This window comes from Parasteatoda tepidariorum, chromosome 8, assembly GCF_982258835.1.
Source record: "Parasteatoda tepidariorum strain Cologne lab strain chromosome 8, Ptep-v5.0, whole genome shotgun sequence".
NCBI lineage: Eukaryota > Metazoa > Arthropoda > Arachnida > Araneae > Theridiidae > Parasteatoda > Parasteatoda tepidariorum.
In genome coordinates, this window is record NC_141762.1 from 25,896,505 (window position 1) to 25,922,282 (window position 25,778).

Consider the following 25,778-nt stretch of genomic DNA (forward strand, 5'->3'; position numbering starts at 1 on the left):
AAAAAGCCCAGATATTGATTTTCGTTTCCTCCCCTCCCCTTTTTGTTTTCTTTTTTAGATATTACGACTGAAGGTTACGTAGTTACTATATAATTTGTACGCTGTGTCCAATGAAATTACCCACAAATTAGCCTTTACATGTTGAAAAGTATTATTTATGAGCATTTTGCTTAGACTGACCTAATCTGGATTTATCAGGACCCAAATTTGTGTGATATTACAAAAGGATTTAAATTATATAGGAAAGATTATTCTAATGGCTTCGGACTTCTAAGAGTATCATATATATATATATATATATATATATATATATATATATATATATGTAATGTTAAAACAATTATATATTAAATATAATCCATAAATAGAGCATTTATCTAACGCGCAAACGTTTAAAAACCTTTCCCACAAGAAAGTAATAATGTTGATCTAATTATCTCAAAAAATGTGATGATGTGGCTTTAGCAGCTTGGGAAATTGATCAGTCCCACGCTACTGAGACCTATTAACATTTAAATATATTGCCCAGCAAGATATAAAAACCCTCTTTCCAAGGTTAAATGTGCTATTCTCTACCTATCCACCAGCATGTAAGGTTGTCATTCTGGGGCTCTGGCCCTTACTTTAATAAAATTATATTATGATTCCTGCATTTTCCTGTATCTTTTTCAAGAAGCACCGGCCACACTACGAACTTACAATGTTTAGGCTTTCTAAGCGTAACAGATAAGTCGGCAGTGATAGTTTCCTGTCGCGAAAAATTATTATTGAAAACTGAAAATGCTATTTAATTTAACAATGGAATACATCTTTTGATAATCGACTTTCGCTTCGTTAATGATTCGTAACCTTGGATTAGAAATTCGAATGCGTGGGTGTGGTTAAGAAGAACGAGGACTGTTATTTCTCTCTTTGTTTTGTCTTCTTCTCGCTTTAATCACCGATTAGAACTTTATTTTGATGACTTTGGAATTAAGAAACAGAAAAATTAAACGAATAATGCCTGATTCAGAAGAAAAACAGGTGGACGCTCGAGCACGCGTTAATATTTCTCCGTGTGAGGATAAAAATAATTTCCCCAACTGGATCAAGTATTTCAATAAAAAATGTGAAATCCTACATTTGGAAAAAAACTGGAAAATAAATAACATATCTGAATACCTGAAAAAAGACTTATTTACCTTCTACTTAAATGAATGCATAGAAATTGAAGAATAGACCTACTCCCCAGCATCGGTACAGAATGGAGCATCCAAGTCAGTGGATTCCCCAGCATCGGTACAGAATGGAGCAGCCAAGGCAGTGGATTCCCCAAAATCAGTACAGAATGCAGCAGCCAAGGTTTGTGAATTCTTTTAATCGCTATGGAGTACCTCAGCATGATTCCCAGCCTCCGCAGCCCAGCAATAACAACAGCTGTCCATCAAATGACTATTTATGTGTGACATCGCGAGTGAACAATAAGAATTTACTAACTATATTGGACACAGGATCCAACATCACTATAATTCCGAAACATTTTATAGGACAATCAAAAAAACATTTGAACTCTACTAGGATTTTAATTTCGCAATTTCAAGGAAATATCAAGGGAAACCTCCAAAAGGTAAGTGTTAAAATAGGAAACATTACAAAAGTAATAACATGCGCCTTTATAGACACCCCTCATTCTGTAACTCAATTTCCTCCTGTTTATTTAATGTATGGAAAATTACCTTGTGATTCTCTTGTAAATCAAAATATTTTTCCTCCAGTTGATGAAGCAAGAAAAATAGCTGCTCAAAATACCCAAGAGTTTTTTAAGAAAACCAAAATTCGTTATGACGCTCATTTTTTGGAACCTAATTTTAAAGTTAATGATTTAGTAATTTACGAAGAATTCCATTATCCTAACACAAGGAAATTAAGTTCACCATATTCTGGTCCATACAAAATTTTAAAGAAATTATCTGAGGTGTCATTTGAAATTGATAAATCTAATTTTCTCACTAAGAAAGAATCAGAAATAGTACATGTAAACAAATTAAGGAAATTTTATCCAAGTCAACAGTTTCAATTGTATGTAAAAAATTCACAATAGCTTTTCAATGCTGGTATTTTCATATAATGCTGGTATTTTCATATGTTTTTCATTTTTATTTTCTGCCCCTATTTTTGGAGTCCCGTTATTTTTTTTTAATGCATCTATGTCTGAATTTTTTATTACATGATGTTTGAGAGTTACTTCGGAAAATTTAGGTAAATTTCATAAATTTTATTTTTGCAAATGAAATATATAGAAATGGTTTTTTGAACCGTGGGACTCCTCACATAGAATGTTTCTTTACTGATGTTTTCTCCTCAATTAAGGATCAAGCATGAGTAAACAAACTTAAAACCCTATTTTTTTCCATCTAGTTGGGAATATTTTACCCAACTTAGACTATCAATTGTTATCAATGGATAACGCTTATATTTTTATTATTTTGGAATAAAGCATATCATTTTCTACAAAGATTTATAATGCACTTTGTATGTAAATTTTTATGCTATCGAAGAACTTAATTATCATGTGGAAAAGTGAACATTTTAAATTAGATTACTTATATTATTTGTATTATTTTATTTGTATTGATTTCTTCAAGTGTATGTCATATGTTGTGAATAATTCTACACAATATTTGTGAAAATACATAATTACTAATGAGAAAGTAAGAAAAAGTGGGTAAATGATAAGTGAATTTAAATGACTTCATGAATAATAATTGTTTTAAGAATGAAACAATGATGATAAAGACTGCAAACATTCTTTTCCTCTTCTTACATGGACGAATAACTTAATAAATTTAGGCCTGAACAATGGATCCAGTTTATTTCAAGAAAATAACTTTTAACAAGTTGTGAAATTGTGGTTTGATTTATTTTTATTTTAGATATGTCATGGTATTTTTGTTTTAGATATTCTAGAGTTGTTTTGATATTTTTTATTCTTTTCAACAGGAAAAGGAAAAATGTACATAATCATTATTAATTATTATAAAGATATTAATTATTGTTATTCAAAGTTATGCAGAAATATTTAGTTACTTTTATATAAATGTTATTGTTGTAATACTTTACTTATAAATGTATAATATTGGACAATATACCAGAAATAATAAATTTTAATTTGAGGTCGCGTGAAGGGGGAAGTTCTGACCAATAGGCTAGCATATTGATCAGACCTTTCTTCAGAGGGGGGGAATATTATGTAATGTTAAAACAATTATATATTAAATATAATCCATAAATAGAGCATTTATCTAACGCGCAAACGTTTAAAAACCTTTCCCACAAGAAAGTAATAATATTGATCTAATTATCTCAAAAAATGTGATGATGTGGCTTTAGCAGCTTGGGAAATTGATCAGTCCCACGCTACTGAGACCTATTAACATTTAAATATATTGCCCAGCAAGATATAAAAACCCTCTTTCCAAGGTTAAATGTGCTATTCTCTACCTATCCACCAGCATGTAAGGTTGTCATTCTGGGGCTCTGGCCCTTACTTTAATAAAATTATATTATGATTCCTGCATTTTCCTGTATCTTTTTCAAGAAGCACCGGCCACACTACGAACTTACAATGTTTAGGCTTTCAAAGCGTAACATATATATATATATATATATATATATATATATATATATATATATATATATATATATATATATATATATATATATAGAATAAAATTTCCAAATATTTGAAACATTCTGTTCAAAGTAATAAGATTTTGAAATAATTTATAGAAAATTCATGGAATTGTAAATCGTATTTTGGAAAAAAAATTGCCTTTGTTTTACTAATGTTAAAACTAAATGAAAAGCATTAATCAATTCTTTAATATTATTTAAATTGATTTTCTTCAATCTTTCGCGGTTGAATGATTTGATATTTCTAAAAGATTTCTTAATTATGTGATGAATACCAAATTAAAAAAAAAAAGTTAAACATTCCTTTAATTTAGCTTAAAAAACATGTAAAATTTTTACTTTTAATGTGTAAAATTTGTTTCCATATGAATCCATAATGAGTAAATTAATTAACTTGTACACTAAATTTATTTCCGTTACCTTAATGCAAATCTTAAATTTCGTTTAGTTAGTAAATTTTCACGTTTTTTTCTTTTTTTTCTTCTCTTTTGTGTTTTATAGATTTTGACTACATTTTTTTAAAATTCATTTTATTTCTTTTGTTTTTGTTATTATTGTAGCATAAAAAAAACATATTATCTGCTCAACTTTTTAATTTATTTTAAATTTTTTATTTAAGTAAAAATTTAAGTAAAACATTGTTATTTGTAATGACACTTTATTTGTTTAAATATTGATTTAACCACCGAAGCATAAATTGTATTCTTAAATGATGGCAAAATTAATCTCGTTAAAAATAATTTATTAGCTTTAAAATTTGCATTTTTACATACATTACATTTCATCGTATATTTTCTGTATTACAATAATAAGTTTTTTGGGTTTTAAGATTAAAAATATCGTTTTCTTTTAGAAGGAGACTGCAAAATAGAACTAACATTGGAAGGGAGAGAGAGTGGCTTCTTTCTTAGAAATCTCCAGGCCGAAGCTTTAAACAACCCTGAAGACGAGGAAGAAGTTCGCCGATTTACTCTTCTTCAATCCAACTTGCCTACAACATTACGAGCACAGTATGGACCATTTGTCTCGAAGCAGGTTGTCCATCCGGCATCGCTCCATCCAAAAAACAATGATTCTGGTGATGCCAGAATCGAATCCATGCTGGAATATTCCGGTGACATAACAGCTCGTCTAGTAACTCGTGAGGTTAGGCGTGATAGACCCGTCCTCCGAGTGCTCTTCCACAGTGCAACAGCTTCAGATCCAAAGCGAAGATCAGGTGGATCGGATAGTGCGAATGAAAATAGAAAACTGTCATCAAATGATGGTATTTGTGTTGTCTTGTATGTCCACAATCGCGAACAGCATCTAATGGCCGCTTGCAGTCCGGCTGACAGCCGAGATGGCGTTTGCCTGGCTCAAGCCACATTGCCAGTTTCGTGGTGGCCTCCCCTCGAGTCACCTGCCTGGAAGAGTCCAAAGACCCAAAGGACTTGGGTTCGAGTTGAGTATGCTGTTCTTCGAAGTGGCTCATTTGAGTGCTCTGATGCTGCTGCCTTACCCGTGTCAGTACCCGCTGGATTACCTAGTGTATATTTAGATGATGTTCCTCTTTCCAGCAGTCATGGGAGCTATGAGGAGGTGAAAAGTGATGATGTTGTTCGAATTCTAGTCCCTCAAGGACCTGTTTATCCTAAATCAAAGGTTTATGTCCCTGTTTATCTTCAACCAAATCCAATTTATCCTCCGTATGTCTTCGTAATAAGGTGAGTAATTTTTATTGACATTGGTTTTCAAGAATCAATGATTAAATACAAATGCTATTTAAATATTTTCAAATCATAATATTCTTTTTAGTTTGGACAAAAGGAGTCATGTTCTTTGTCATATGGCGTTCAGATAAATATTTTAAACTTTTGGATCAAAATTAGGCCTTATCTTGGTCACCTTATACTGATCTAACCTCCGTTTGTCCAAACAATATTAATGGACTAATTATACTGACGCTATTATATCGTTTTAAAAATCTTCACACGGCCAAAATTGTGTTTACCGATATTGAATTACTCTAAAATTTCAAGATAATAGTGGAATGGCGTGTTGAAAGCCTTGTGAAAGCATTAAATTTTTGCAAATAAAGAACATATCTTAGAATATTATCGTATTTGCATTTAAAAATCGCTGTTTTCTAAACCATTTTCTTTCAAAATGACAGTTTTTCATTAAAAAAAATTTTTCCCATAAAAACAAAAAGTAACTTTTGGTATAACATGGCAAAAAAGAAGAAAAAAAACGATATTTCAACCAAATTGGTCAAATGGTTTCTGAGAAATTTAAAAAAAGGCGTATTTTCATTGTATCAAGTAACAAAGAACTATCTGCTAAACAAAATAAACCACTTTATTAGTAACCAGAAAGGAATATAATACAGTAAAGGAATAATCCCTGTTCTATGTAAGGATTATTTAACTTGATATCCTTAAAAAGTAATGGATTAACTGTACGTTAGGTATTTAACCCACTTCAATTCAATTTATTTAAATTCTAGACGAAGAGGAAACAGTCAAATTAAAAATTGGTGGTAAGTGCTTAATTAAAGATCATTGATTTTTATTTTAATTACCAAATCAAATTTAATACCTACCTACATATGATGTTATAGTTATCAAAGCATTATCTCTTTCTGAAATTGTCTGATATCAACTTACTTTTGCCACCACTTTTTATTTATTGAAAATAAACGCATGACGGGTGTCGCTGTTCAAATGATGCCGTCGAGGTAATGTAGAACAGCACAGCAGTTTTCAAATGATGTCCCAAAAGAGTAGAAAAGTCACATGGGGGGTTTCGGAAGGTTAAGATGTTTTTTTAACCGGTTATGATTTTCGAAACAAGTAATTCAATTGATATCCAATTAATTTTCCATTATTTATTTAATAGTTCCTCTATTATTATGAATTTGTTTAATTAAAATGTTTGTGATGAAAGAAAATTGCTAACAATATCTTTTCGTGCAACATACACTGAGTGGCCAAATTATTATGACCACCCCTTCAGTACGCTGTTGGGCCACCTTTTGCGCGTATTACTGCCTTAATTCGTCTGGGCATGGATTCTATGAGATGTTGGTAGGTGGTAGAAGGTATGCCAGACCATGCTCGCTGAACTGCTCTTGCCAATTCCTGCAAATTCGATGGTACTGGATCCATCTGTCTGAACGCCCGTTCAATATCAGCCCACAAATTCTCAATTGGATTGAAAATTTGGGTATTGTGCTGGCCAACGAAGCAAGTTAAATTCTCCGTCATGCTCTTCGAACCATCTAAGGACAATGCCAGCTTTATGACAAGGAACGTTGTCCTGCTGGAAGTATCCATCCCCGCCAGAGTACAATATTGGATGCACTTGATCTGTGATGATACTTAAATACCTTTGGGCATTAAGGCGTTGTGGTACAGGAATTAAAGGACCCATACAATACCAAGAGAACACTCCCCATACCATAACGTTGCCACCACCCGCTTGAAGTGTCGTGGCAATGCACTTGGAGTCCATGCTTTCGTGCTGTTTTCCCCATATTCTCATCCTGCCATCTGCGCGATGCATTTGAAATCGTGATTTGTCGGACCACATAACCCTCTTCCAGTCATCTACTGTCCTTTGTTTGTGTTCCTTTGCAAATTGGAGACGTTTGCGCTTATTTAAAGCAGACAGTAGAGGCTTATGAACAGGTCGTCTGCTTCCATACCCTATACGGCACAATGTGCATCGAACAGTCCGTTCAGAGACGTTCACAGTTGCTCCTTGATTAAGATCACTTGCAATTTGTCACACTGTTGCTCTCCTGTTGCGCTGCACAACCCTGACCTACCTTCTTTCTGATCGAGCATTCAGTACCCTGTGACGACCACAATCCTGACGCTGAGACCCGGTATTTTGCTTGATTGTCCATTCTATGTACACATTAACAACTGCTGCTCTAGAACACTTCACAAGTGCAGCCGTTTTGCTGATACTCGTTCCGACAAATCTCGTAGCCACAATCATTTCACGTTGAAATTCAGTTAAATCACTTTTCTTTCCCATATCTGAGCAAGCAACACAGTATAACTGATGACTCACTTGTCCAGCATTCCCGTGTTATAGTTATCTTGCCCTCTAGTAGCAGCGCTGTGACGCAATAACTCATTTGCATAAAACTCTGAGGTGGTCATAATAATTTGGCCACTCAGTGTATATAGTCCCGTAAAGACACAGTTCCCAGTAGAACATTGAAGTCAAACATCACTGTCTGCGGTTTGTAAGTTAGTGGGTGACCACTTAGATCAGCCTGCGTAGAGACCGAGGGTGCGCGGTATCGGTCTTCGTTAAACTATTCTCGACTTCACGCGCAGGTCGTCGAGCTACCAAAACGAAAGAGCCATCCCAGGATCAAAGTTGTGATGGCATATCTTCGGATCATCACCAGGGATGTTTTCCAGACCATCGCTAATAGCCCATTGTGCTCCTCTAGTGCGACGTAAATGAAGTACCCTACCAACCTCGAACAACAATATAATGAATTTATTATAAAAATTATATGCATTTATAAAAAATTGCATTAGTATTTCGCATCCAATAAAAAAAAAAATCAAATTCAACAGTGTGGGAAGTATGTTCTTCTCCTTATTGACGTTTGTGCCATTTTCAAAATAAGCATGGACATAGGCTTTAGATAGGCTAAACTTGACCTAACAGTCATGAGTAACAGTTGCAAACTCACAGCAATTATGAAAATAGCATATTATTCTTTAAAAAGCATCATTTCATCTTACGACGGAGTTTTTTCAAAAAACTGCCCTAAATCATTCAAGTGAGGTGAGGCAGAAAATAATTTTAAATCAAATTTATTAAACATTTAATCACACATTAAAACATAAAATGTGCTACCAATTGAAGAAAAAAGCGTAGAAAGTTGTACAGCCCTGAAAATTTTATAGCATTCTTCAAAATCCAACATTAAACGACGACACGTTTTCTACTTTGAGAAACTATTTTCACTCTCGGCACTCTTATCTTTCAAGTGGCGAAAACTAAGTGCCTGAATGATGTTTAAAGAATGCGCCTGGGAAGAGCAACATGCTTTTATGGTTCTTTCACACGTTGTTTTGGAGTAAACATGCGAGAAGATGACCAGCATTATGATTAAATGCACCCATAAAAACATATTACTAGTGGACACTTATCTTAGAAATAGTGTTCTCTTTCCTACATTTTTTTTGAATTGAATATTTTTTGTTAAATTTTCTTAATTTTATGTTTAAGATTTTCTATTTAAATTTTGGGAATTCGAATACTTTTTGATTTTTAAAACTAAATTTAAATCATTCCGTATCTTTAAAGAACATTTTTAGGTGGAAGATTTTAAGGGCCAAGGTATGTACCTTTTGCCCAATGTACTTCTTAAAAAAATAAAAATAATGAAAATAAAATAAATATTGAAATATTAAGAAGTGGTCTTAAAGGGACTATTGTACTATGTGCAAATTTAAAAAAGGAAAAGAAAAAAATAACACTCATAACTTTTTGTCTAATGATCCGATTTGCTCGTACTAACATGCAATCTTAATAGTTCGACTTTAAATTTGCCAATTAATTAGTGCGAAGGATTATTTATTGTACAAAATCAGGCACAAAATCGTACTTTTTCTAAATACTTGTCCCACAAAATATACGCGGTTAACCGAATATTAGACAAGAGAGTGTTTAAATTTTTATGTTTATTTTTCTCTTTCTGCGTAATTCTCCATAACTCTTGAACTATAGTAGAATCAAAACTTCTTTTGCTCACAATGATATAGCTCGTATACTTAAAAACTCGTAAACTCCATGAAAAATAAGGTAATAATTTTTGTTACAACTATTATTATTCTTTAAATTTAATAGTGATAAAAAAAATTGTGGATTATAAGACCTGAAAATTCTTACCTCATTTTAAACAATGTAATTTTAAATAATAAATTCAAACTTCGTTCAAAATCGGTGAAATAATTCTTGATAATTAAAATTCTAAACACACGATTTAAAATTCTAAACACACGATCTAAACAAACTTTCTCTGAACTTATTTGGCCCATTTTTTCCATATTTTAAATTTCGCCATTTTAAATTAAATAGCTTAAAATTAATTAAAAATTTACATAAGTTGCGAGTCGAAAAATTTTCAGCCTTTTTAAAATAAATAATTTAAAAAAATATTAACATTTTTTTGCATAAAATTATCATTAGGCTAAACGAAATTTATTATGAACATTTTTTTGAATTTCTTAAACAATTCCAGAAATGTAATGGAACACACAAATCGGACTTTCAACTGTTCTGTTGTTCCAAATTTTAAAAAAACATATTGTAGAAATCAATGCTGGATATTTTTATCTTTCTTCATATTTACTCTTTAAATGTTACTGCTTTTTCGATAATGCGTTTCCTTCATATCATTGGCTGAATTGAATTTAAGTCGCTGAACCCCAGTAGGGGTTATTTTTGTATGTTTGACTGCGAAGATTTAAAAAAAAAAAGTACCGCTTTTTTTTCTTCGAATAATTTTAGATGATATAATGTTTCCACTTGTAATAGCATTTCTTTCTCATTTTTTTTCATTCTATATCATTTTAGAGTTTTCACGCCGCGTTAATCGCCAACTAGAAGAACTTAATGGGACCCATGCCGGCGCGGTGTCAATTTTTGTATCCTGTCGTTAAGACAGAGGGAAAAAAAGATCAAAAAACAGTTCCAACAGTGGCCGTTCAATTTCAGATATAAAAACTTGCATAACGATAGTTCAGTCATCAGCGATGGCAACAACAGAGGGAAAAAAAAGTCGTCTGCAGATGTGGGATTCTAGATTCGATTTCGTTTTTAAACTAAAAGCATAGTGATTTCTTTGTATTTTACATCAAAATTGTTGTCTAGAATTTTTTTTCTAACTTTTGAGAAACAGGAATAAGAGCTGAGCAGGTGTGCCCTAAACCAAAAACGATGAATGTTGTGTATCGAATATCTACGCCTATCATGCATAAACATTAGACTGGGTTGATTATTCACCTGTTTTGAATAAAGATGCTAACTATAAAAGTAACATGTATTCCCAGTTTTATTTATTTTTTTATGACTTCGGAGGTCAACCTCTGAATAAAATTCTAATTATTCATTTGCGGGTTTTTATTATTTATTCATTTATTTTAAATGTCTGATTTTCTGATTTCAGTTCAAAAATACATTCAAATTCTCTTTTTTCCTCCCTCTTCTACTGGAATTTTACTGTAAAGAAAAAAGCTGAGTTGAATATAGTTTTTTTTTTAAACACCACGATAACAATATTTTAAAAATTATTTTTACAATGTGTCATGACTTGCCATTTCTTACAATAAGCATGCACAACGAAACATTCTAATACGGTAATATCGTGATCAATATTGATGCAGAATCCATAAATATTGTGAGAACCTCTGAATAAAATTCTAATTATTCATTTGCAGGATTTCATTATTTATTCATTTATTTTAAGCATTTGATTTCCTGCTTCCAGTTCAAAAACACATTCGAATTCCTTTTTTTTTTCTTCCTGAATTTGACTGTAAAGAAACAAATTGAGCGGTATATAGTTAAATATATATTTTAAAAAAAACGATAATAATATTTTAAAAACTCTTACAATGAGCATGTAAACGAAAATTTTTTAATACTTCAATATCGTGATCATCATTGATAACGATTAATGTAGAACCTGAAAATATTGTGCAATTTGTGAATAAATATCGGATAAGATAGCATTACAATAATTATTGAATATGATATTATCGTGAGTGTTGGTCAATTTTATTTGGGTGATGATTGTATTGATCAATGTAAAAGTGTTGTAAATTAGGTACTTAAATTGAAAAAATATCGCGATATGCTCTGAAATATCCATTTTTCTTACGATGTCAAGCGATATTAAAATTTCGATACAGCCTAAGTTTTAACGTGATGCGCTCTCCGGCTAAATGGTTCGAAAAAGTATCAGATTTTTTAGAAAAGATTTTACCTCAACATACTTAATAACAAAACAAAATAAACTTAACACAATGATTTCGTTCTGTTATACACAAAACTGTATATATTTTCCTTTAATGAGCTTCTTCCAGTTATAACCTTTTACCTTTTGAAAGCACATACAAGCCTATTTAATACATATATCTATACAAAAATTTATTGACTTTCGATATTTTCTGTTACACTCGAGAAATTTTGACAGATTTTTGGCATAAGTTCAGTCCAAAATATTACTACTTATGATGTTATTAATACTTCTTATTCCAAGTATTTTATGAAATAAGATTCAGGCAACTTCATAAGATAAAAGAAACTGATAATCGAACGTTTCCTCTCCACTTTTTTAGAAGAGGGGTGTTAGACACAAGGTTTGTGCAGTTCTTAAAAAATAACAATTTTAAATAAATAAAAAAATAGCAATGGAATTACTTTGCTTTCAGCCAACCTTTAAGCCTCTAAACTATATTATATACGAATCGAACAATGTAACTTGATGATTTTCAAAATATTTTAAACGGTGTTAACGATATAGCATAAGACAAGTGTTATGGAACGTTTTTTAAGAGCTTTAAAGCGGAAATAACTGTATAGCAGCAATGGGAGTCTAGAAATGAAACATGAACATTTTCTAAAAACCTTAAAGCGAGATTCCATGTAGCAACAACACACATTTAAGAATCTAGATTTGTAACATTAAGATTTTCTAAAAGCTTTACAGCGGAGATTCCTGAGTAACAGTAAAACTATATGTAGGAATCTAAAAGTGTTATATGAACATTATCTAAAATCCTTGAAGCGGAGATTCCTTTGTAGCAACAACACTATATATAGGAATCTATAATTGCTGCATGAACATTTTCTAACAGTTTTGAAACGGCGATAACTATGTAGCAGCTATACCATGTATACGAACCCAAAATACAACTTCAACACTTTTAAATTCTCATAAGGAGAAAATATTACGTAGCAGTAATATGTATACACTTTTGTTAATTTTTTCAAGTCGCTGAAGTGTATTGCGCTATTTGAAACTATTTTGCAGAATATTTAGAATAATTTATTCAAAAAGTATCATGGATTCATTTTTTCTTCTAATATTTCAGAGCCAAAGTTAAAAATGGACTTCGAATCCTCGGTGCTCAAGTCTCGCCTCCTTCTCAATGGAGCATAACAGTGGAACTGAACCCAAGACAAACAATTGCTACCGTCACAGCCTTTGTCAAGGACACTACCACCAAAGCACCGCAGGAAGAGTCAGCAGACTTAGGGTAAGACCATAATTCCTTCTATCCGTATATTTATTATCCGACTTCACTCTCTGAGTAAACTGAGTAGCTCTGCTTCTATGAGATAAATTTCTCTTAAAAAAAATGTAAAAACTTATTGAAGCGATGCCACTTAGCAGAAGATAAAAGTTTAAAATAACAGCGGCTGAGATGGATGTTTATTTGATGAGGTTGTTGTAAGTTTTGATAGTGATGGATTATTTTGGCAACGTTTGCTTCACGCTAAATGTTGTATTGACGAAACGGGGTAAATTGTCTGCATAAATTTTCGATTCTTTCTGGAGAAAAAAAATCACAAAAGTTAAAGTAATTAAAATACACATAAAATATTACTAAGCAGATATAAAATTGAATACTCATAATGCTATGAGATTTCGTTTGACTACTACTCTGTCATAAATTTCGCCATACGTACCAAGGTACATATACGTGAACCTGCATGTTTTTGACTGTATTATTTTTAAGTATTAAGTAAATATGAATTTAAAAGCTTCATACAGATCACATAATTACCAAGTCAAAAGAAAAAAAGATTATTGTCACAATAACTAAATTATATAATATTTAAAATTAATTACATTTTCGAGCAAGTAGATTTAACGTCATTTTCCGAAGAATACTTTTTAGTTTACGTGGAATTCTACCCAAATAACTTACGTGTTCTGCATCTACTGCGGAATCTCCAGAGAGCTTAAATTTCCACGAATGTTGCAGTAAAGGTAAAAAAATAAATTTTCTTATCGCGTGTTTTTAGAAACTAAGAAACGAAGGTTTACATATGTTGACAGAGGTAAGGAAGAAGGTGAACATGAACTTTTTTGTCAAAATTTAATTATTATTATTATTATTTTAATATTTTCTGGGAAAGGTCGGTCGAACAGCCTACCCTCCCCCCTCCTGGCTTCGGGCCTGCCTTTAACGTAAATGCGTAACAGTTCCATTAAAAACTCTTTAGCTAAGGCGAATTTATGTCAATGCTTGATCCTAGAAAATCCTGGAGACAGGCAAAAAGAAGGCTACAGATTTGAAAATTGATTACTGCAACTCTGATTTGAATCAACTTTTCAACGATGGCTCAGGGGATAGAGCGTTCGTCTTCCAATGAGGTGAACCGGGGTTCGATCCCGGCGATGGCTGGTCGATACGAATTCTTGCACCAACCACAGTCCTGACGTGAAATATCCTCAGTGGTAGACGGATCATGGGTTAGAGTCCCCTTGCCATCCGGATAATCGTGGGAGGTTCTCGTGATCTTCCTCTCCATGTAACGCAAATGCGGGTTAGTTCCATCAAAAAGTCCTCCACGAAGGCACATTTCTCCCAATAGTTGATCCAGGAGCTCCCTTGTCTTCTGGATTGGGTTCAAAATTACAAGGCTACGGAGCTAAACATTTGTAGTTGTAAACCCAAAAATTGGGTCGGCTGTTCAACGACGGTTATAAAATAAAAAAAAGAAGAAAATCGTAATTAAAACAGAAACCTATTTTAACTTATTTAACTTTAATTGAGAGTAGTTTAGAAAACTTTTAACAGCCAAAACAAGGAAATGCATGTCTTTAAATCAAAATTTTTGAAAAAACATGGGTGGTAAGACATGTGTGTAAAATACAAATCTAACTCAAAAGAAGCCGCTCCAAAACAATATGAGGTCAATCGCTGTTATCTCACAACCTTTCAACATGTAAGAATGCTACAGTTTTAGGTGTTAATATTCCATTTCTGATAAAGTGATCCTATCAGCTGTTGACGGACAGCCCTGAAACGTTCCGAAGTTACTAGTAAAGATATTTTAACAGCTTATTTGCACAAAAAAGAAAAGAAAAAACATTTGGTTTTTGATGTTTCCCACTTACTGAAAAGCTTATTGTGAGACAGTGTTAATTGCTAAATCTCAAAACGAAATGATAAAATGATATTTTAAAAACAAAAATAAATTTCTAATAGCATTTACTAAATTTGCTAACACCTCTAAAATTTTTATTGGAAAATTTTCAAACCATGAGTAAAAATATAGATGCTTCCAAAATTTCATATCTATCTAAAATATTATCAATTTATGTGTATATAATTTTTCTGAGGCATGCCAGCTTGTGTGCTTATAGCGTGGCTTACATGTTTTTGTCAAGATGAAAAGCAGAAAACACAAATTAGGAAAGGACATAATATTGCATCCATGGCTGTGGCGGGATTTGAGCCCGCTACCGTTCGGTGGATCAGTGAGATCGCTCGACCAGAAAGGACCAGAATATTAAAAAATTAAAGTTAATGAGTCGCGATGGCTCAGGGGATAGAGCACTCGTCTCTCAATGACCCAGGTTCGAATGCCTGAGATGGCTGGTTGATACTAAATCTGCTTCCGGCTCGCTACGACCACAATGCGGGCATAAAATATCCTCAGTGGTAGACGGATCCTGGGTTAGAATCCTCTTGCCGTCGGGCTGATTGGTTTTCGTGGTTTTCTTCTCCATGTGCGAATGGGGAGGAAGTTTCATCAAAAAGTCCTCCGCGACAGCCAGTTTATCCAAATGCTTGGTCTTTTAATAGTCGTAAGTTGGATTGCCTGTTCCACGACGGTTATAAATATTAAAAGATATAGCAGCCGTGGAGCCTCAGGGGTTCGCCTCCCAATGAGATGACTCAGGTTTGAATTGCAACGGTGGGTGGTAGATACGAATTCTTCTTCCGGCTCGCACTCACCACAGTTCTGACATAAAATATCATCAGTGGTAGATAGATGTTGGGTTAGATTCCCCTTGCCGTCGGGTTAACCGTGGGAGGTTTTTGTTTTTTTTCCTCTCCAAGTGACACAATTGCGGGTTAGTTCCAACAGAAAGTCCTCCTCAAAGGCTAGTTTGTTTCAATACTTGGTCCAGAAGTTTAAGACAACCTAACCAAATTAATAACAACTATATTGTTGCCAGTAGATAGAGAAATAACCGATTTTATGCCACATAAGAGAAACACATTTATAGATTAATAATAGATGCGCTATTTCTTCTAAAAAATAAATAGAAAATGAATAGTTAAAATTAAATAACTTCGATACTATTAAAAAAATTTCAACTCTGAAGGAAAAAAGAGCTAGAATTTTCTCCTTCCGATGGAGAAATGTAAAAAAAATGTTATGGCTCTTCTTATTTTATCTTCTGGCTTATACAAAGTATATCGACATATGACGTCTATTTCGATTAGCTTTCTGCATTCTATATTTTGATAAACTAATTTATTTCGCGCCTTTGCATTTGACACAAGATTTATATGCCCTGCTCTTGTCGTTTGCCAAGTTCCTAATTATTATGCTCGTCAATAAGTGCTGCTGCTGATTAATTATTCGCATGTTATATTCGGACGCCACTCATGTAGTTCTTTGAGGTATTCTCGAAAATGGCACATACACGATCAACTATCTGTTTTAGTACAATGCAGTTAAATTCCTGTTACCATAAATGTTGTTTCGTGTAAACATATGATTAGATGTGAAAATACTAGGGTGTATTTGGGGCTAATGAGGCGAGTTGAAAAAACTGCAAATTTTTGTTGTTACTAGGGGCGTTAACCCCTGCTCGCTGCCACTTACTAACCTTGATGATTGCTTCGCGATAATTATTATTTGTTGGCATAAAACAGTTTTTTCTACGAAAGTTGAAATTATTCTATTAAAATATATGTACTAAAAAGAATTCTGTTCGCTTAAGCTAGTACCCCCGCTTCCCACGCCTAAATATTTCACTTTGGGGCACGTTAAATCTGTCGGGTTACAATATCCTCCATGTCCCCATAACAAATCAATACCTCTGGGGGTACTGAATTGGAGATTGATAGTTCTCTGGTTTAGGTTAAAATTACGATCTGTATAAGAATGAATGGATGTATAAATGAGTCCGCCCTATAAACAGGTGTGACGTATGGGTGTGGCAGAAGTCGAATTTCAGACCATAGATGGCGCCACTGGAAAACAAGAACAATCGCTCTCCCTCCTCCTTAATGGCCGACGACGACAACAAATATTTCGCTTATGATTCCATTAAGATTTATTACTAAACTTAAGTAGTACTTCGAAGCAATTATTTTTTTAAAAAAAATAACGTTTCAAATTATAAGTGTATTGTTATAACAAATTTAGTCAGTTCACAACCACAATTAATATTTATTCTTAATAAGTGGACGGGTATATTAAAGACTATTCTGGCATGCAATATCACATTGTGCATGAAGTTGATCGCTAAGTTCTAAATCATTTAAAGAATATCTTTAGCTGTAAATTATAATAGTATATTAATGCAATCTCCTCAAAACTAATAATTGTAAAATGGTTAATAAAATCGGACAATAATTTAAATAACTTTATCTTAAAATGTAGAGTAAAATTACGCTATTCTACGCTAATTACGCTAAAAAAAACTATTCCTTAAAAAACTATTTTAAACTCCTAATTTAGAAAACAATCAAAATCAAAAAACGTACTAATAGCAATACAGATAAATACCTCTACATTCTTATTCTTCTTGGGCACTACAGCCGATTGCAGGTCAAGGCTATCTCAGTCAGTTTACTTCATCTGGATCTATTCGATGGTCTATTTCTCCATCTATTAAATCCCAAGTCACCTTTACATTAGGGTACAAAAATATTTATAGAAAAGCAATACCTTTATGTCTATTGTTAATTTTATACCGATGACAACCAAATATGGAAATCAATGTGTGAAAACCATATGATTTTCCGACCAATAAAAATGCACCGACTTTAATGAAAAACTATGTTAGACCATTACGTTTTATGTCTTATAGAGATACAATTGGATTGCAGATTTATTTTGCAAGAAATACTCCATATTATTTCTATTTATTTCAGACATGAGAAAAATAGGAAAGAAAACATTTTTAATAAAATACTAGACTTTCGCTACTTACCGCACTTAATGTGTTTTTTTTAAAATCCTTGTACAAAAAGGATGCACAGATCTCAAATCAATATTTAAACTAGTGTGAAACAAAAATGCTACGAATATCTAATGAATCACTACTAAGGATTTATTTCAAACATGAACAAAATAGAAAAGTTAACATTTTAAATAAAATACTTGGTTTGATTGAACTGAACCCTAGTACGTGAAAATCCGACCTTCTGGTTCTACATTTAACCATTTATGTATAAAATGCATCAAAATAATTTAAACGTATAAAATAAAAGTAAAACTTGAATAAAAGTAAAGTAACTGCCATGCTCTGTTTGCTTTCGGCTCTGTTATAAAAACAAAATTTATACGCTCTTAGGGAGAAAAAACCCAATAACAATTACGTTTCTTTCTTTAATTTCAAAGTAATTTATTTGGTTCCGAAGAGAATTGAGTTTTAGCAGTACTTTAAAACAGCATTGTGTAATTATCGATTCTTCAAATTAAATTACACTATGCCGAGTGAGTTTTGATTTTGGCGTAATCAATGTTATTTTCTGTTATGGAGTTGGATAATCAATGTTATTTATAGATTTAGTTCCATCAAAAAAAAATTTATTCCCTTAGAAAAACTTTGCTTTTGTGGTCGGAAAAATTAAAAGTTTAATCTTGTGTTCCGTGATTAGAGATACATACAAACTTTCGGGCATCTCTTTATCTAAAGACAAAAAGGGAATATTAATGTTTCTCATCAATAGTATATGAGAAAAGGCAAAAGAAGAACACTACCGAATTGAAAAAATATCATTAACTGTTAGTACTTATGTGGACTGTGGGGTTGGAAAAAAATCTTTACAAGTATCAGACTTATGAAACAGGCAGTGATACAAAGATGCCAAGTGCTCCGCTTTCTGCAAAAGTTTTAATAAATTTTTAGCTAATTAAATAGTAAAAACTCGTAGAATAAGGACAATTATGTCTAGTCTTCAAAAGGGTTACTAATGGATAACTGCCATAAAGTTGCATTTCATATGTTATTTTGAATTTTTAATATGTAGTGGAGCAAAAATGACTTAAAATGAAAAAAACTTAAATTAACCTTAATTTCGCTACCACTAAAGAATATTTTTTTTTGCAAATCGGAGCAAATTGGCTTCTCTGATAATATGTAATTAAATAGTCCTAGTATTGCGCTACATCTGAGCACCTGGGCCGCGAAGCATCCACTTTCCCATTTATCATATATTTGTGTTCAGTTAAGTCTTTGTGGTTATCAGACACTGGGGTTGCTTATATTCTTTTCAAGCACTTTGCTTGAGTAACTAAAGAAAAATAAAAGTAATAAAAACTGCTTGCTCTAAACTATGTTTGCTTCAATATGTCAGCATGAGGAGACACCTTGAATATATAATTGAATAAAACTTTTCTACGATTATATTAGAAAAAATTCTATTTAAAAAACGTGATAGCAAAGGAATAAAATAAAATTGAGTGCCAATTATACTACGCTTTTTGCCAAATATTTTATAGAATGATACACAATTAAAAACTGTTTTTTGACGGTAGGCACTGAACTCTTGTTCGTTTGCCCGGGGAAATGCCGGAATTGTTGCTCTTTAATGTTACACGGTAAGCACCTGTGAACCTTAGTCACTGAGACGAGAGACATTACCCATGCTACACTCTCACAAATTCCCATTCATAGGGTGGGCCACATTCACACATCACACAACTGAGGACAACACGGAGAGAAACATTCATGTCCTGAGCCAGATTCGAACCCGCAACCATTGGCTTCGCTGTCAGGCACGCTAACCGCTCAAATTTACAAAACAAAAAAAATCATACATTAAAATAATCATACATTAAAATATAAACTTACTACTAGAACAAATTTTCGCAAAATAGCGTAGAAAGTTGACAGCCCTGCAACTCATTGACAATCTCGAAAGTAACGTTTCAGAAATATAACTACTCTTTTCTTTATACCTTGTTGTTCAATTAAATTGAAACGAATACTCTCATACCAGAAACAAAACATTTTTTTAAAATTTGATTTATGGTGTTATTTGTTACTCATAGGCGCAAAAATATCCTATCGCATTTAATTTATCAGGAATTTAATATGTAAGCATGAATTTCGTTACCTCGAAAAAATATTGTTTCTAATAATACTTAGCCAAGTCAACTTCGCTAGGAATTCGCCTTTTTGCGAATTAAGTCAGGTAGGTGCTCCTTCCGTTTGATAAGAGTACACCGCAAGGGTGAAAGTACCTTAGAATACCTCGTCTTACCTCAGAACTCCACGGATAGACAGCAGCACCGCTCATTCGTAAGACCACTTCCCCAATTTAGGAAAGGAAATTTTTTCCAGATCTCTGTACCCATGGTTTTGTTCAGTGATCAACCTCAGGACTTTCGTTTCCACGATTTTTGCGAGCACTTATATCGCATTTGCTCTGTGGGTCTTAGCGCTGTCGAGAATCGAACTTCGGGCCCACTGCATAAGAGTCTGATTCTCTAACCACTGGGCTACTATCGCTCTAGTTAATAGTGGTATTGAATTATAGAAAACGTTAGAAAGAATTTCCTTATTCATGATACTTTTTTTAAAACTAGAGTGCTAATATACTTGTATAGAGGATAATTCTAATACAGATATATGTTTTCTTTGAAAAATAATATATCCTCTCCTATATACCCTCTATAATATATCCTCTAATATATCTTCTTGAAATAAAGACGAAATTGCTGTTTTTGCCTTGAAATATGCAGCTTAGGGGAAAGTAAACTCATAAACAATATATTAATTTTAATGTTTATTAATGTAAATTAATTAAATGTAATGATTTTAAATTATTTTCAATTATTACATAAAAAAATGTTTAAGTATAATTTCTTACGTTTTATATTTTGTAGATTATTTTTATAGTGTGTTAGTTCACATTGTGGTTATAAAACATAATCCACAAGACTTAAATAATATGATATACATGCATGCCATGGCGCCCGGTGGCTGAGCGGTAGCGTTCGCGCTGTCGTGCCACAGGTCCCTGGTCCGATCCTCGAGCCGGGCAAGGGTGACTCAGCCTTTCACTCCTGTAGTTCTTTGCTTTCTTTTTTTCCCATTATAATTGCAAATTCTGACAGGCGAGTGTAAAACCGATTATAAGTTTAAATAAGCAATCGCTATAAACAGAAAAAAAATTTAATTTGTTACTTTTTATTAATTATATTAAATGAAATTATATTAAATGTTGTACAATATATTGAATGTATATATAGAATATATATATTGAATCAATATATTGAAACACTTATTACAATTTTAAGGAACTTGGTAAAAGAGATTATGCTTAGAAGTTCAAAATGTAATTTAGCATAATTTTTTTAATATTAAATCTTAAAATATCTAAGCAGTTTTTTTTTCGTAGCTGAACTTAAATATCTTTTTATATATAAATAAGTAATATTTAATATTTACTTAAATATTTTTTACTTAAATATTTCTTAACATTTTTAGCTGTAATATTTTTTCTTTCCCATTGCAAATATGTATTCTTAAGAAAAATTACTCACGTGCTAAATAAAGATGAGAAGAGTTATGCTTTATCATTGAAGAAACAGCTTATTTGCAAATAAAGATGAGAAAGATACATTGAAAAAAAATAGCGTACTTGTTAAATAAAGATGAGTTTATCTTTATCATTGAAAAAATAGCTTACGTCCTAAATAAAGATGAAAAGAGTTACGCTTTATCATTGAAAAAATAGCTTACTTCCTAAATAAAGATGACACGAGTGACGCCTTATCATTGGAAAAATAGCTTATTTGCAAAATGAAGATGAGAATAGGTACGCTTTATGATAGAAAAAATAGCTTACTATTAAAATAAACATGAGGAGAGTTACTTTTTTATCATACATATATAAAATGTTGTTTTATCGTAACTGAAAATCTTTAGTTAGAAAAACTGGGCGACTGATTGAAACAATATTTGAGCAATTTATAGCTATAAATTATTTTCGTCATGCCGTAAGTATTTTCACCCAACATGGTGAATTGTAATAAAAATATTATAAAAACCAGCACGAAATATGTGATTCATTCTTTTCTTACTCTCAAACCCAAAAATACCATATTTCATACATCCATCTCCCTCAGTGATGCTGAGTACAACTCTTCATTCAGTGAGAAAATTGTGGAGAAAAGTAGAAAGTTCGGCATGGGAATATGATTTATTAAAATTAAAATGGCTCTTAAGAAAACGTGACTTTTTCTCACAATGACACGAATTCCTATAGTTTGCCTTTTTTATTCCCTCTCCTTCAACTTTTCCTTTATTGTTTCTTGCTTATTTCAGTAGCAAAAAGCTATCTTTGTTTTGCTGTAATGTCGTTTAAAATTTGGGGCCAATTTTTGGGGAAGCAGTTACAAGATCAATCTTCGTATAATGCTCACTTAAAAAAAATGACATGGCGGTATATTGCACATCTGCGTTGCTCTGGTGATGATTTATTGTGTTTTGAGAAAGTTACTTGGTAAGAACCAAAATGTGTTTTCATATCTTTTCTTTTAAAAAAAATATTAATTGCTATCCATATTGGATTTGTGAATTTATCAATTTAATTAAGCATCTTTATACTTTTTAAGCCAACTCAGATACATCCGGGGAGGGGGGGACTAATCCTCATTGGCATATCAAAAACAAATGATGAAGAAAAGCTCGAAATCTGCCACGATTAGCAACCCTGTGGTAAAAAGATTCAAACCCATGATCCCGTCAACCAATGAGTGTGTTTTATACCATTAGCTTGCCCAAGTCAAAATTCTTGATGGACCCATCAAATCATTTTGATGGTTTATGTTGGTTTCAGTGCGATTCATGAGGGTCCAACATCATTCGATGATCCCTATCATCCAACATTTTCCATTATGCGTTCATTGTTTTTGATATGCCAAGGAAACTTCCTTCACTCCATGATGAAAAATGCTAATTTAATACTATGATGGTTAACCATCAAGAGAAGTTTGATTCTCTTGGACCAGCAATCCATGATGGTTCCAACTATGCATTTCCATAACGGTTTAATGGGAATTCTTGTTGGTTCTCAAAAATATACCATAATTTTTTTTTATTTTTTATGTTGTCCCATCATAAATCAGTCCTAATTCCTACATTGGGATGATGGTGGTTCATGATCGTTCCAACATTTGCTTTCTAAAAAACTATGATGCAAATTTCTGATGGTTTAATCTGAACAAACCATCAAAACAAGTTGCTATTTTTCTGTTAGCCTATTATAAATCAGTCTAAATTCCTGCATTGGGGTGATGGTTACTTATGTTGGTTATCATCAAAAATATAATAGTTCGTGATGGAATTATTGATACTTACCATCAAGGTTATGTTAGTTCATCAATGGAATACCATCAGAAATTTTGATTTCGTTGGCGTTGCTATTACTATTAGCACCTTTAGACGCTAACTCATAACCCTTTATCCACTAGGTATTACCCGGCGACATTTGACCGGCATCAATTGGACACTACCCCATAATTCGTCGACATTTTTTCTTCTGTCAGCATTGTAGTTGGTGTGCGCCAGAAACAGTATTTACGAATAGATCAATCATTCCTTCGATTTAAACCTGGATCGCTACCGGGGAAACTCTTGGTAGACCTTTATTGTATTTTGGGTCGATTTTGGGTGAAATATGACAGGTCCTTTAGAAAATAAGATCGCTATAATCTTTGCTTAATTATACTGATTACAGCATGAAGGAAGAATTCCTTTTAATATTATCAGAAATGTACTTACGTATTAACAGTCGACCATTTTCGCCAAATCTGAAAATAAATTTGGAAGTGGTTCAAATTTAAATATTATCTAATTTTTTGTGCAATAACGCGTATTGTATTTTGTCAATTTTTTTTAATCTATTACTATATTAAAATAAATATAAAAAACATCAGAATGACTCTGATGGGATGTAGGCAAAAATAATGATCGACGAGATAATAATATGTAAGTACCTAAATAACTTCATAACTGGAAGTAATTGAATGTATGTTTTTGTTCTTTGCAGTAGAATCTAATTAAATATTAATTAAAGCATTATGCTTAAAATAGCTCTTTTTTTAAACTAATGGGATACCTAATAGTGACATTGTGTGGGTATCTCGATCCTGATTGGTTGTTGAAACGATGAATTTTTTTTTTTTATATTAGCAAATGTGTTTTCCATTTTATTTCGAATTAGCCGAAGCCCATCAAGTATCAATTATCTTGAAGTGAGACATTCTATGTTATTTCAAATATCTCAATTATTTTACCATATATTTTTACATTAACACAAAGGCATGAAGCCATGTAGAACATAAACAAACCAATTATGCATCTAAGTTGTCAGGTACACAAATCAAAAAAATATCACAGTTACAATAAAACACATTACAAATAATAAATTTAAGTTAAGTAAAGGATGTAGACAAGAGAGACTTTTGTTTCGACAAACTCGATGTGCCATAGGGAGCTGTATTTAATTAACTTCATGTAAATTAACATTCTAACTTATGTGGGGAAATTAAGTTCAACTTTAACACGCCATTTTCCTTATGAACCATCAGTTGGTGCTGACGTCATAGGTCACGTGTGTGGGTATCTTCTCCTTGAAGTGCATTCCAGTTCCAACTAGTGTTCCCAATTCTTGGATTTGGAAAAACATTCTTGGATTTTATATGCAAAATGAATTGCTCGAAATTAAATAGGCAATTGGGTATAATATGAAAAAAACACAACTACTTCGATTTAGTAGGAACAACATATGACGCAATGCTAAACGAATGGAATTTAGTTGTTGTTTATTTAGTTATTGTTATTAGTAGTTGTTGTTATTTGTTTTAGTTGTTGTTGTTTATTTAGTTGTATTTAGTTTCAATAACTTTTCTTTATAATGCAATAAAATCTGGCGAGCAGCTATTTAAACGATCGAACACTTCGTTTGTTTATTTGTGGCTTGAAGTTAGGCTCGCAGAAAATGCCATTCATGGGTAAAATTTAGTAGGAACAACACAACCTGTGACGTAGGCTATATTATACCCAATTGCGGATAACACAATTTTACATTGTGTAATTCAATTTATTGTATGCTATGTCACAAATCAATTTTGTTTACCTTAATTAGACAAACAGTTAGATTGGGAAAAAAATATACCAACCATTTTTGTTAGGAATTTTTTTATTTTGATATGTTTGCAATTTTTTTTTCTTGGGGAGCGGGGATTCATTTTCCTTTAAAAAAGATATCAATGACTTGGGCAGTCTTCTCGGAATCTCCCGGGGGCCCTTTTTTGGTCCCTGTTCGGCCTTGTATCTGGTGAATAAGAACAAAACACGAAGAATAGATTTCCTTTCCTCTAACTACTCCTCTCTCGTAAGATTCCATTTCTTTTCATATTTCCGCTAACAAAAAGCATCTTTGTTTTTTCTGAAGTCATTTGAAATATGGGGCCAGATTTAGGGAAGTTGTTTCAAGATCTATCTTCTTAAAATGTGCACTTTAGCAAGAGGTGACATGATTGTTGATTCTGCATCTGTGTGCTATCCTGACAATCTCCTTAGGTTTGAAAGCTCTGCTAGAGGTGTTTTGACAATTGCAGTGCTTCTGAACCTTTCTTTTTGTCTCATGCGCCCTACTTGACAAAATTTGCTACAAGATCATTCCCATTCCTAATTTGAAAAATTTAAATTTTCTGATAGATTTTCATACGTAAGTTGTTGGCCTTCAGCTATTGTCATTTATTTAGTGAGTCTCAATTATAATTTGTTGTTACTATGACGACACTTCGTTTTTTTCTCCTATTATGTAATAGAGGAACGTGGTGGCTCAGGGCATAGAGTGCTTACC

At 32.5% G+C, this 25,778-nt stretch overlaps 1 protein-coding gene across 2 annotated transcripts in view; it reads left to right on the forward strand.

The window, feature by feature from the left end:
• The window catches only part of dtn (transmembrane protein 132C dtn), a 91,321-nt gene that overhangs the window by 47,389 nt on the left and 18,154 nt on the right, over nt 1-25,778 (forward strand). Inside the window, exons 2-3 of one of the 2 annotated variants that reach the window (XM_043048436.3) lie at nt 4,526-5,378; nt 12,789-12,953. In XM_043048436.3, coding sequence (XP_042904370.1) covers nt 4,526-5,378; nt 12,789-12,953 — 1,018 coding nt within the window. The remainder of the gene's footprint in view (nt 1-4,525; nt 5,379-12,788; nt 12,954-25,778) is intronic. The other variant, XM_087150036.1, reaches the window with a different exon arrangement.